At 35.1% G+C, this 12,850-nt stretch overlaps 6 protein-coding genes across 9 annotated transcripts; 2 read left to right on the top strand and 4 right to left on the bottom strand.

The window, feature by feature from the left end:
• Window positions 1-597: 597 nt before the first annotated feature.
• Window positions 598-1,548, top strand: LOC129786860 (protein D3-like). Its single transcript, XM_055822109.1, has 3 exons — window positions 598-839; window positions 901-1,244; window positions 1,322-1,548. The coding sequence occupies exons 1-3, from the start codon at window positions 693-695 to the stop codon at window positions 1,458-1,460; spliced, it is 630 nt and encodes a 209-aa protein (XP_055678084.1). The 5' UTR covers window positions 598-692; the 3' UTR covers window positions 1,461-1,548.
• A 783-nt stretch (window positions 1,549-2,331) lies between these two features.
• On the top strand, window positions 2,332-3,155 carry LOC129786859 (protein D3-like). Its single transcript, XM_055822108.1, has 2 exons — window positions 2,332-2,859; window positions 2,925-3,155. The coding sequence occupies exons 1-2, from the start codon at window positions 2,375-2,377 to the stop codon at window positions 3,061-3,063; spliced, it is 624 nt and encodes a 207-aa protein (XP_055678083.1). The 5' UTR covers window positions 2,332-2,374; the 3' UTR covers window positions 3,064-3,155.
• Window positions 3,156-5,557: 2,402 nt separating this feature from the next.
• On the bottom strand, window positions 5,558-6,913 carry LOC129796851 (uncharacterized). The gene is made up of 2 exons (XM_055838972.1): window positions 5,772-6,913; window positions 5,558-5,715 (listed from the first exon to the last, which is right to left on the bottom strand). The coding sequence occupies exons 1-2, from the start codon at window positions 6,323-6,325 to the stop codon at window positions 5,646-5,648; spliced, it is 624 nt and encodes a 207-aa protein (XP_055694947.1). The 5' UTR covers window positions 6,326-6,913; the 3' UTR covers window positions 5,558-5,645.
• LOC129796822 (PDZ and LIM domain protein 5) lies at window positions 6,613-9,422 on the bottom strand. 4 transcript variants are annotated; one of them, XM_055838949.1, is made up of 5 exons: window positions 8,979-9,422; window positions 7,864-8,015; window positions 7,201-7,313; window positions 7,029-7,123; window positions 6,613-6,913 (listed from the first exon to the last, which is right to left on the bottom strand). In XM_055838949.1, exons 1-5 carry the CDS (start codon window positions 9,111-9,113, stop codon window positions 6,782-6,784), a joined length of 627 nt encoding a protein of 208 aa, XP_055694924.1. In that variant the 5' UTR covers window positions 9,114-9,422; the 3' UTR covers window positions 6,613-6,781. The 4 variants fall into 4 exon arrangements, with proteins under 4 accessions (XP_055694924.1, XP_055694905.1, XP_055694915.1 ...); XM_055838930.1 differs by lacking the exon at window positions 8,979-9,422 and adding an exon at window positions 8,512-8,732 and having other exon boundaries at window positions 7,864-8,273; XM_055838940.1 differs by lacking the exon at window positions 8,979-9,422 and adding an exon at window positions 8,621-8,732 and having other exon boundaries at window positions 7,864-8,273.
• LOC129796841 (uncharacterized) lies at window positions 9,306-10,978 on the bottom strand. The gene is made up of 4 exons (XM_055838960.1): window positions 10,711-10,978; window positions 9,912-10,169; window positions 9,787-9,839; window positions 9,306-9,710 (listed from the first exon to the last, which is right to left on the bottom strand). Exons 1-4 carry the CDS (start codon window positions 10,891-10,893, stop codon window positions 9,521-9,523), a joined length of 684 nt encoding a protein of 227 aa, XP_055694935.1. The 5' UTR covers window positions 10,894-10,978; the 3' UTR covers window positions 9,306-9,520.
• Window positions 10,979-11,163: 185 nt separating this feature from the next.
• LOC129788195 (uncharacterized) lies at window positions 11,164-12,628 on the bottom strand. Its single transcript, XM_055824258.1, has 4 exons — window positions 12,247-12,628; window positions 11,990-12,176; window positions 11,715-11,737; window positions 11,164-11,638 (listed from the first exon to the last, which is right to left on the bottom strand). Exons 1-4 carry the CDS (start codon window positions 12,418-12,420, stop codon window positions 11,222-11,224), a joined length of 801 nt encoding a protein of 266 aa, XP_055680233.1. The 5' UTR covers window positions 12,421-12,628; the 3' UTR covers window positions 11,164-11,221.
• Window positions 12,629-12,850: the final 222 nt, after the last annotated feature.

The raw sequence follows: 12,850 nt of genomic DNA, 5'->3' as shown, positions 1-12,850 counted from the left end.
TTTAAAAGCACCAACTTGTTTAATGATGATGCGCGATTCAGCTTTTTGATCTTCTTCATCCCGCTTATTGATATTGAGAGTTTCCAATATTATGCTAATGATCGATTCAAACACCTAAATTTTCCTAAAAGTATGACATTTTTTACAAATTAATTTTCTTGTAAATTTAAAATAAAATAATATTTTCAAAAGAACACCTAAAGAAATTTTAATTAGATTAGATTAGATTATTTATTTATTCATCTGCGATGGAAAACTCTCACCTGCGGCCATGGCCGACTTAGCGTCGATAACCAACCTCCAGAGCAAAACCATGGAAAGCTCCTTCTTAGGTTGTATGGTACCTGTGGGATTACAATTTTTTAGAACGGGGATAAATTAGTGAGGGGTTGTCCATACGCAGAGAGAAAAGGTGCCAAGCCCTAGGGCTGTGTGGCTAGAAAAGAAGGGTTGGGAGGAAAAACAAAAAACAAAGTAATTGTGTACGAGAAAAAAAAATACCTTGATGCCCGTAATTCAACGAATCATTTAGTGAGTATTTTACAAAGTTCTCTTACCTTGGATTTTCTCTTTTATGTTTGCGTGTGCGCTTCGTCATCGTCATCAACCTCATCAACCTGTAGAGTAGGAATTATTCGACTTTTCATCATTGCATTGGTGACTCTCTGCACAACAAGTCGCATCTTCCAATCATGTACCATCTTAAAAATTTTCTTCTATTTTTTTTTATTATTATTTCTATTTCGGCAGTTTTTGCCGATGACAATGTCGCGGGAAAGTTTCAATCGTCCGAGGTCGTCCCTGATGTAGTGGCAAGTGCTCCAAATAAACCAATAGAGGTGAAAATGAACAATATATTATATACTTTATATATTTCACAGCAAATTAATTTTTTTACAGATAAAATATCCAAGTGGCGTGGAAGTGAACTTTGGCAATGAACTCACACCAACGGATGTGAAAGACATTCCCTATGTGACCTGGGATGCTAATCCAGACGACTACTACACTCTCATCATGACGGATCCGGATGCACCGAGTCGAAAGGAACCCACATTCCGCGAATTTAAGCACTGGACCGTGGGAAACATCCCGGGAAATCGCGTAGCTGAAGGTGAGACAATTGCCGAATATATTGGATCGGGCCCACCCAAGGGAACCGGTCTCCATCGCTACGTCTTCCTCGTGTACAAACAACCATCTGGAAAGGTCGATTTCTCCGCGGAGCAGAAAACTTCCAACAAGTAATCATATACATGATGAATGAAATGAAAAAAAAATTATTATGAGGTATTAATTTGTGAATTTTCCTATGATACAGAAGCCGTGCTGGACGTCCAAAGTTTTCCGCGAGTAAATTTGCTGGGAAATACTCATTTGAGCTATTTGCGGGTAATTTCTACGAGGCCCAGTACGATGATTACGTTCCAACACTGCACGCACAACTGTCTTCAGAGTAAATATTAAATGATTTCTTATACAATGAAATTGTACATTTATTTGCATTATGTGCGAAATATAAAATAAATAAAATTGATTGCGAAATTATATATAACTCTACACATCATTTAGTTTTTGTTCTTTACCATGTTTTTGAGCATGTACGAATAAATTAGAGTTTAAAGAAAATGTTACAGAAACATATTAACATCTCCACCGCATTACATGAAATAAATTTTGTATAACCATTTTTTATTCATGATTTGTTGTTTTTCGATATTGTCTTAATTTCTTCAAGGTAATTTATTAAAAGTTTAACAATAAATTTTTACAAACTGTAGGGAGTTTTTTTTTCCATTGTGCAATTATAAAATAAAGCAAGGTTGAGGTAATTTGATCAGCAGCAGTAAAAATACTTCATACCTACTCTTTCATAAATCTAATATTATTGCATTGGATATAATCACTTTTTATTGTTACGTTTTAGGACGGAAGAAATGTATTTTTTTATTCTTCTTATTAATTTGTGTTCAGCGTAACGGAGGTTATCTAAAATATTGTTTTATAGAATATGATTTATCTCATTAAAATTTCTTAAATTTTAAATATTTGCATTAAAAACTAACCATATTTTTATTTTTAATATAAATTCATTTGTACTGAAATGCCTTCCTGTTTCTTCTGAACTTTTATAACATAAACAACGTTATGCAAAAAAAAACACAGCACCCACCTAATTATTAAATTCCCATTAAAATTTATCTTTAATTTCAAATTGTACCATCCATATAATTTAATCTTAATCTGCGTGTTTGTCTGATTTCCTCTAACGAAATATACCATCCGCGGAAAATTTATATATAAACCAATGCAATTTTTCATTAAGAATAACACTGTGATCGGAAAAGTGAGAAAATTAGTTGCTTATAGAACAATGATGAGAATTAACATTTTGTTAGCTCTATCTCTTCTACTATCTACAATCTTTGCTGAGGACAATGTTGCCCAAAAATTTCAATCCTTCGAAATTGTTCCTGACGTTTTCACGGAAGTTCCTAAAAATTTAATTGAGGTCGGTGTAAAATATCCAAGTGGATTGGAAGTAAACTATGGCGAGGAACTGACACCAACGGACGTCAAGGACCCACCTTCCGTAACTTGGAATGCAAATCCTGATAATTACTACACCCTAATTATGACGGATCCGGATGCACCAAGCAGGAAAGATCGAAGACTTGGTGAAATTAAGCACTGGATGGTGGTTAATATTCCCGGAAGTAATTTAGATGAAGGTGAAACAATAGCTGAATACATTGGGTCAGGCCCACCTAAGAATACGGATTTACATCGGTACATTTTCTTGGTATTCATGCAACCAGAAAAAATTGATTTTTCTCATGAGGAAAAATCAGACATGCGGTAAAAAGCAAAAATTGAATATTTCTTATTTTTGCATTTATTTAATTTTTGAGTTTTTTTTTCAGGAGTGTGAAAAATCGTATATTTTTCTCATCACAAGATTTCTCTGAAAAATATTCGCTTCATCTTATTGGTGGGAACTTCTATCAGGCACAGTACGATGACTATGTTCCAATCTTAGCTGCTCAATTTCAGGAAAATTAGAGAACATCTGAAAAATTGCTTCGTTGGGTTTGATAAGATGATAAATTTTAATATTTTCCTAATAGAATAAAGAAAACTAAAAAAAAAGGAAATTTTCTTTCTCCTGGAAATAATTTTTTTTAAAGAAAACAATTGGATAGAAAATAAGGTAAGAAAGCAGTTAAAATTATAAGTTTTTGTGTTATATAATTTAAAGTGTTAATTTGAGTTAATTGGTTTAATTGTTTCAAACACAGTTATTAGTAAATATATCATTTTGTGAAGTATTTTAGAAATGCATAGTTGTAATAATAATAATAATAAATCTGTCTAACAATGTGATTTATGTTCATACATTGTAAAAACATCGTACTTGCCTCTTGGGCATTAAATAATCACGAATTGAATCACTTTTGGATCTTTAAATGCACTAAATAATGCATTAATGCACTGCAATTATCTAGATAATGAATATTTTTAATAAATATAAAATTTTATGCAAATTATCGGTTTATAATGAAGATTTATTGTTAATTATTTTAATGAAAAATTTATTTTTGAAAAATAAAAAGAAATGAAAAATAAATTCTATTTCTTTTTTTTATTTTCTTTCACGTCTTCTTTTAGGGATTTTAAACGCGAAATTATAAAATATTATTAAACGCATTTTTTATACTCAATCATCTTTATCTCCTTTAGTTGCATAATTTAAAAAATGCATAGATATACACATTATACATATAAAAATGCAAAGATAAATATTAAATAAAAATATAGCATGGATGGAACAGTATAAAGCGAAAGAACGGTAAGTAAAACTTACTGGCTGTGATTCTTTCTTTGTCAGTGAAATGTGAAGATGGCTGAAAATTGAGGATGAGCAAATTTTGAGGAGAGACTTACTCGCGAGCCGAATCACAGCCAACGCGCAGTTTTGAAGAAAGCCTTAATCGTGGCGGGCGTTGGCTGTGATTCGGCTCACGAGTAAGTCTCTCCTCAAAATTTGCTCATCCTCAATTTTCAGCCATCTTCACATTTCACTGACAAAGAAAGAATCACAGCCCGTAAGTTTTACTTACCGTTCTTTCGCTTTATACTGTTCCATCCATGCTATATTTTTATTTAATATTTATCTTTGCATTTTTATATGTATATATAATGTGTATATCTATGCATTTATATATATTTTACTTTACTTTTATATATGTATATATAAAACGCCCCGCTTCGCGGGGCGTTGGTCTTATGCAACTCAAGATATGACATGTTAACTTTAAAACGCGATATCTCCGGAACGGCTACATAGATTTTCTTCATTTTCGGCATGATGAAAGATATTATAGCCAACTATAACATATCAAAATATGAAGCAATTCTATAAAGCGATGTTCGAGATATTCATCGAAAACTCATCGAAAATTTTGTTTTCGATTTTAGCGCCACTTGCGGTCATTTTTTGAACTTGAAATGTTCCGAGCAGTTGTAGGGCTCGTTAATATCTTTCATTTGAGCCCGAGTTGATCAAAATCGGCCAAGCCGTTCTCGAGTTATGCCCGATTTTCGATGAAAAATTGTGACGGCCATATTGGCTAAACGGCTTGGCCGATTTTCGAAAATGAGGTATCGTTTGAAAGGTCTTGATGGCCCCTACAACATATAAAAATTTCAGATTTTTAGCTATTACAGGGGCTGAGATATAGCGAAAACAAAATTTGACAGTTATTCAAAATGGCGGTCGCGGGGGTGGGGGGTTGGATTTAACCTCATAATCGGATGTCTTCCACCCGATATATGAACTTTGCCGTTGACCGCAAGTCTCTATCTATCACCGTTCTCTTGTAATTAAGCGAAAGGTTCCGGACGGACGGACGGCCGGCCGGCCGGAACAATTTTTGGCGCCAACGTTTTTTGGAATGTAGGGACCATAATTCGTGCTCATCCCAAGTTTGAGCCCGATCTGACGACTTTGCATTTTTGAGTGTACACAGAAGCTGTGCTTCTTTGAAGAAAGAATCACAGCTAAAAAATTAAAAAAATGTTACTATACTTAAAACATTTTTAATGAAGGTAGGGCATACGTAAGTGAAAGAAAGCTCATTTGGATTTATTATATAAATATAAGCAAAGTGTAGGTATTGCAAATTATTAATTCAATCAATATAGCTACGTTGAAATGTCATGACACTCTGACACATTAAATAATGGATTTATTTATTTTTATGCATTTGAAATTAATATGGTAGAAAGTTATTTGTAGGTAAACATTGAAAATTTTATATGTTAAAAGGGAATTAAGTGAAGTAGCAGAAAAATTGTAAAAAAAAAACGCAAGCACGTGCTCACAAACTCACAGGCTATTAAGTAATTTACAGGCATAAAAACATTATGAAGTTTTTTTTTTTGATTGATTTATGATTGAATGTTTCATGATAAAGAGTATATAATGTATCATCAATGCAGGAAAATTGTCGCTAATATACTATTTTAAATTTAATTTGCTTCATAAACATAAAGATTTGTCTTTTAATTCTTATTTTATTTTCTCAACAAAAAAAACTTGAATGTTAAACAATAAGGCGCCAAAAAGGTGATCAAGAATAAATTCAATTTCCCACGTTTTGTTCATTTCTCGTGTATGGCGCTAAAACTTGCTTCTCGTTGAGTTGTTTTATCCTAAAAAATATAAATTTCAATTAAATTTGATCAAAATTAAATCCCAAAGTTCTTACCGATTTTTAATCATGCTTGTCCGTGGTACTAAATGGCAGTTAGATCTCCGAGGCACAACCTTAGCTGGCTCAGACCACGGCCAGGAGCTCCATACTCCCTCCGAACGATCTTCTGGCGTTGCTGAAACACATCCCGACTCTGGCTCATTGTCGCAAATCTCGGAGACAGATGCCGAGGAAACGACAGCCTGTTCTTCCTCAACATAATCTTCTGAGTCATCCAGTTCATCAACAACAGCATCTTCAGTTCTATCGGATGCTGTGTCCTCATTCTCGTTCTGATCAAAGCGATATGAGTCATCGTACTGCTCAATCTCCTCGTACCCATAATCACTTTCATCCTCACTCAGGACTTCTGGAGATTGTTCTGGCGGGAGGAGCTTCTCCATGGTCTTCGTGACATTTTCCAGGGTAGCTTGGATCTGGATGGGGATTGCGGCAATCTCCGCCAAGCGTTTCTGCATTGCACGCAATTGATCTTCAAGTGTGGGGCCTGAGGAAGGGGTACAACAATTTGAGAAAAAACTACGGGTAGATTTGGTTTTTGAGAACATTTTTCGAAATCAATTACAAGATTAAAAAAATATTATCAATTTTTAATTTCAAATAAGTTTATATTTTTTAACAATGGAAAATAATTTAAATTGGTAAATTATAATTTGTGTAGCATCTTCTCTAAAATAGAATATCTAATTAATTTGATAAAATTACGTAATTAAGAAAATACGTAAATTTTTCAACAAATAATTTTCGAAAAATTTTCTCTTTTGTATAACAAGCACCTACATGTATGAATGGAACAGGTTCAATGAGATAAAAAGTATGAGTAAAGAAATGCTCATTTTTCCATTTTAAAACAAACTTTTAATAGACTAGATAAACAGGTATTTAGGTAGAGTAGTAAGTAATTTTTCTGAAACTGAATTGGAGTAAATTTGTGTGAAGCTCAAGAAAGGACATTGAATATTTTATATTGCTTTTAAAATCTAAAATAATTAGCCCATCGCAGATCAATTGGTTTTAGAGGCCGTGGGGAGGGCCAAAAGCATATTTTCAATATGTTTCCAACGTTCCTCGGGCTGATCTTCGGTTTCGTTGAGCAGACGCCGGATGTTGCGGACGATCCTCTTGTGTGGCGCATCCTGAAAGGAAGATGCCGAGAAGAGAGCGGAAAAAGAAGACAGAAAACGATCGGTTAGGAATACACGGTGGAACACAAAAAAGATTAAAAACAGTGGTGGTTAATTTATCAATTACTGGGCCATAGTTTTCTTGTGCAACGGGTGGCGGAGGTTGCTGCCACACGATTGGATGCCAGACTTTTCTTTCAGGCTGTGGTATCCAAGTTTTCTCTGTGGGGGGATCAATAAGGACACATTGTTTAACCACATGGTGCTCCCACTCTCACTCAATCAACCACCTATCTGACCTTTTGGCTTTTCCAGATCCACCACAGATAATTTTCTCGGACCTTCAGCCTCTTTCTTCGCCTTCAGCACCACTTGCCGTTCCTCCGCTACTTTCTCCTCATCGTCTTCGAAACTTAAGAAAATAAATTAAATAAAATTCTTTTTGAGGATAAAACTTCAAAGGCAATTGTTTGCGAATAAATTAATTAAAATTTATAATGAAGAAGGAATAATGTTTCAAGCAAACAATTGCGGATCTTTTATTTCAAAGTGTGGTTTATGGATGATGCCCAATGCCAGACTCTTGAGATATTTTTAGTCTGTTCTGTGATAAAAGAGCAATATTACTCTTGGGCTTTTCAACATGTTGTTGCTTTTAACAAGCAAAATACCAGATTGTAGCGTAAAAACAAAATTATGATGGTTAACGAGAGTACAAGCCATTAATCTCCACAAAATATATGGCAAAAGCTTAAAATAATATTTACCAGAATTGAAAAAAAGCTTTTATTTTTGAAAAATTGCAAGAAGGTTTTTGAGACGTTTTGTAAATTTTGAAGCATTGATGCTTTATTAAAATCATAAAATAATTTTTAAATAAAAAACAAGCGACCAATTCTTATCATTCAGAACTTTGTTCTTTCAACAGTTTTTTTTTAATAAAAAAAATATTACAAAATTACCTCACAACAGAAAGCTTTACTCCTTGTTCCGCGCCCTCAATTTTCGCATGAGCCTCAGCCAGCGTCATTTCGGATGTATCCACGTTATTGATCTTGGTAATAGTGTCGCCCAACTTTAATCCCACCTGACTGGCCTGACCTCCTTCTGTGACCTGTGAAGAGGAAGTAGAGGCAGTGCGAGGTGTGAAACGATGCTGAATGACTTTAATCTCCCGATCCTTCTCAGGAAATTCATAATTGTAAGTTTTCTTCGCGGGTGCCTTATAGAAGGGCGGAGGAACCTTCTGCGATGCTTCGTTATCCATTTTATTACAAATGTTCCCCTTATATCAGTACGGTGCTTAGTAACACATACACTAAATGGATTACACACAGTGATAATGGGTGCAAGAGAGTTTTTATTTAGTCACCTTCAATGAGAGAAAAAAGACACAGATATTAAATTCACATCACACGCAAAAGAAAACCCTTTTTTTATTTAATTTTTTTCTTCAAACATTATTAATGTGTGCATTGAGATGTAGTGGGTGTGCCAGGATAAATGAATGTTTCTATGTGCTACAAGAAAATGTTAAGAAAATCTTCTTTTGCGCATCAAATATGATAAAATGTGGATTAATTGATTTTTTTCACATTAAAATAATTTACCACAAAATACCACGCTTAACTAGAGAAAAAAATGTATTAATTTGTGAATATTTACTGTTTTATCACTATTTATATAAAATAAATCGTTTTATATACAAAATTGACCCACTACTCTGGTGATAGAAGAAAAAAAAAGATACTCAAACTATTGAGACGATATAATTACAATAAATGAGATCCACGGGAAAACAATTGATGTGTGCAGGGAATCGTTTTGTGAACTTCTGAACCAAATCTAAATTAAAACAGCCGACAATAGCTCAAGTGATCACAACAGAGGCAAATTTCCCCGCCCAGTTTGTAAATATTCTCATTTGCAAATGTTTGTGTTGGTTGTGTGGAAATGAAATACAAAACCCCCCCTCAACAGGCATTTTCTCAACACCACGAGGAAATCGGCTGTGATTTTCCACACACACTATTTTTTATTTGCATTTTGTGTGTTATTTCTGAGGTTGAAAACTTACTTGAAAAATTGTTATTGGCATCCCAAAGTCAGCTCCACCGGTTATCTGGAAGCCCCATTTGGGTTCTTTGGCACAATCATTGTCCTGCACATTGCAATCCTCGAGATTAATTGAAAAACATTTCCCTTCCGGCATGTCGTTGACCTATTTAGCGATTTGTAGTACGAAATTGCAATTTATTTATAACCGACACTTTGCGTTAATAGCTTCTTTTAAATTTTGATCACCAACAATCACCACATTAATTTGCCAGCAATGATGATGTGCTGAAATATTATTCTAAATGATTCAAAAGTTTTTCAATTTCACTAAATAAAAAAATTTAAATCAGAAAAAATATTTTTATTTCTTCGCAATCACTTTATATGGGAAACAATCGGGGGATCCTTTACAATGTTAATCAACACGCCACGATGATCTTGCCTGAGATTACCAAACCGAACTGATCGTCAATATCCATTCAATTAATAGTTTGCAGTGCAACAAGGCATGAATCCGATGGCGGTGACCGACGAATTTGTCACGATGAGGTGCGTGGTGCACTACGCAGTGCGAGACGAGTGGGGTAGATCTTCTAATTCATAGTAAATATCACTGGGTTCCGTCCTCGTGTTAATCTCACTGTGCTGGATTGCTATTTTCTCCTCGAGAGACTTTATGATCGTCCTATTGGCTGACGTTCGCCTCATTCGTTCCACATAAATGCTGGGCACAAGGTAGCAATTGGATTCCCTGAAAAAGAATCCCAAGGAAAATCAAATAGCATTTTCTCGCCACAAACTAAATCATCGTTTTCTTCTCCTCTAACTTGTATATTGGTTTTCGGCGATCATTCCATGGGAAGACATCGGGAATTTTTCCCTAAAATAAAGAAAAATTTTCTTCTTTGACTTTTTTCCAATCAAAAAAAGCTTGAAAGTGAAAAGCTTTTACTATTGAAAAGTTGGATGTCGCTCCTCTGTGCTTAATCGGAGGTGTAAACCAAAAGTTCACTGTGTATTCATCTTCGGCGCCAAAGTCACTCTCACTGTTGTCATCACCCTGTACGATGATCCGAACTGATCTTCCGGATTTTCTTATTAATTGCTGTGCCTCCATTAGGGTCAATTTGTCCGCTGAGGTGTTGTTGATCTTCATGATGGTATCATTCACTTGAATGCCTGCCTTGTGGGCTAAACCTCCCTGCCTGACCTGCTCAAAAAATTTGGAAATAAAATTTTAATTAAAAGTTTTGTGTAAACGCCACATTTTGCATGCAATGGAGGCGCCTGGTAATCTAAAGCTTCGACTTTTACTACCAATAATTGTAAATTACGATGGAGACGCCTGGTGATTCGCATTATGATCATTTTTGCATTGAATTTAGTCGGAATTTAGTGTTAATATCGTTATTTTTGCTTTAACCCGGCGTCTCCATTTTCCCTTAAAAGCACATGAAGTCAAACATCACAATGGAGACGCCTGGTTGTCTGGCACCTCCAGCACAATGAGCAGAATCTTCATTAATTTAATCTATTTTCAATTATCGTTTCAACTGAATGGATTATTTTTCATTCATTTGATTGCATCATCAGGTGGAAGAATATTATGCAGATGATCCCATTAACAATTTAAACTTGTTCCATTTTTAGAAAGGTTCTCACTTGATTTTTTTCTCATTCACATTCTTTATTCTTTCATTGTTGCAATTTCTTTCAGCACAAATGCTTCAACACGACACGATACTACTTACACTGATTATTGTGAGAGGTTCATATTGATCAACACCACCCGTAACTTCAATCCCCCAGAGGTAATCCACAAAGGACATGGTCCTTCTATCCGTTGAGAGTGTGTAGGTAATCCTCATCACGTACTCCACATTCTCGAATGCTGGAGGCACTAGATGGGCACCACTTTTCTCCTCGATCACCATCGCGATTGTGACTACGTGGATGAGACAACCTGACGAGTTCTGCGACTCGATCGCCAACTTATTGATCCGATTGCAAGTGGATTTGTGGCTTTTTATTTACTCTCCTCATTCTCACACGTGACAAATCTCTACTACCTCAAGGTGATGTGCTGCGAGAGGCAAGATCAAAGAATTCACTCGCGAATCATTCTCTAAATAAATTTTGGCTATTGATTGCGAATCAATTGTGAATGCTGTTAAGTAATCATGGTAAAGAGAAAAACGGAAACGTTTAAGAAAATGGCCTTATTTTTATTGAGGAAATTTTTTGTAAATTAAAAAAAGAAAATTATTCTGCGAATTGTACGTGTTTTTTGATGAGTTTTTCACTAATATCTTCACTTCCTTCGGGTAGTTGGATTTTATAGACGAGATAGGTAACATGTTCGCAGGAGCAGGGTTCGCGTTTTTGCAGGTAGAATATCGTTTCGAAAACTTCATCTAGTCTTATAATTTCAGGAGGTGGTGATTCTATGATGGTGTCTTCTGCCGCTGCTTCAGCATCCTGTTTTTCCTTTTCCGTTTGTCGCATTATTTCTGCAATTCGCCTGAGTTCTGCCTCTTGTCGTTGTTCCTCAATCACCATTGCCAGCTCGTGGGCTCTCATCATTCGCTCTATAGCTTGACTGGGGACCATGTAGCAGTTTGATTCGTGATAAATGGGCTTTTCGACATCATTCCATGGAAACACACTCTCCCAATCGCACTAAAATAAAGGAAAAGATAAGAAAATTCGATCAATTCATCTTGGAAATGGTAATTGATTTTATGAGAAAACTTACGGCTGCTTTTCTTCTGTTTTGGTCTGAAATACCAATAAAAGAAAATTATTGAAAAATAATTCTAGATTTCTTTTTAAATTTAATTCATTTGATGGCTATTTTAATGAATCTCTAAATTCTATTTAAAATGCTATCAACAAGACATTCTCACTCCTAAAAGAAAATTGAAGAAAAGCTTCCAATATATTAAAGAGAGCTTTATCAAAATTCTTCTTAAAATTACGTTAAAAATGTTTTTTTTTATTAATATTTTTTTTTTTAGTTTTTTAACTCACTTCTTAACTGTTCACTGAGGGCATCGTCATTTGAGTCTTTCACGAGGACTTTAACAAATCGCCCAGATTTCCGCACCATCATCTGGACCTCTCTCAGTTTCATGCCCTTCACTGGAATATCGTTAACCTTCACAATAATATCATCATCGTAGATTCCTTCGTGTGTTGGTAGTCCCCCTCGCCTGACCTGAATAAAGGATTTTTTTTGCATAAGACATCACTCTTTAGATTTTTCCGTATCATCCACAATCACTCACTCCGATCACTGTGAGAGGGGCAAGGGCTTCATTGCCATTGACGAATGTGCAAAAGGCACGCAGAACTTCGACATAGAGAAATGGGTGGTAGGGCCTCTTTTCTTTCGTTTCCAAATTCCCCAGTGATTCTCCGAACTTTCCCGCAAAGAGCCTCCTAAAGTTATCCACACCCATCTTCCTCGTCAACTTCTGATGCACTTTTTAATTAATTCCTTTCAATTTGCTACCGTGTCCTGCACGTTACTCGATTGAAAGCTAATTGAGCGTGGAGATCGCAATCGCTGGCTATTTATCAATTTCAATCAACCACGTAATCGTCAAGGATGTGGCTACAATTAGCCAGTGGGAAAGCAATTAGAATGTGATTAAGTGACGATGCCTCAATGGCACGTGCTTTAGCCAGAGACGAACAAATCCTCATGATTTGGATTCATCACCACTTTCCTGGCTCATTGATAACTTCTATCCATAAAATCTGAATCATCAAAAGACAATTCCACTGAATCAAACTTCTAAATATGGTTTATACCAAATTTATCCATCAACGTCGTCATTCAAATGTATCTAAATTAATTAATTGTTGAATGATTTATTTTTATATAAA

This window comes from Lutzomyia longipalpis, chromosome 1 (genome assembly GCF_024334085.1).
Source record: "Lutzomyia longipalpis isolate SR_M1_2022 chromosome 1, ASM2433408v1".
Taxonomy (NCBI): domain Eukaryota; kingdom Metazoa; phylum Arthropoda; class Insecta; order Diptera; family Psychodidae; genus Lutzomyia; species Lutzomyia longipalpis.
This window is presented reverse-complemented; position numbering and strand designations above follow the sequence as displayed.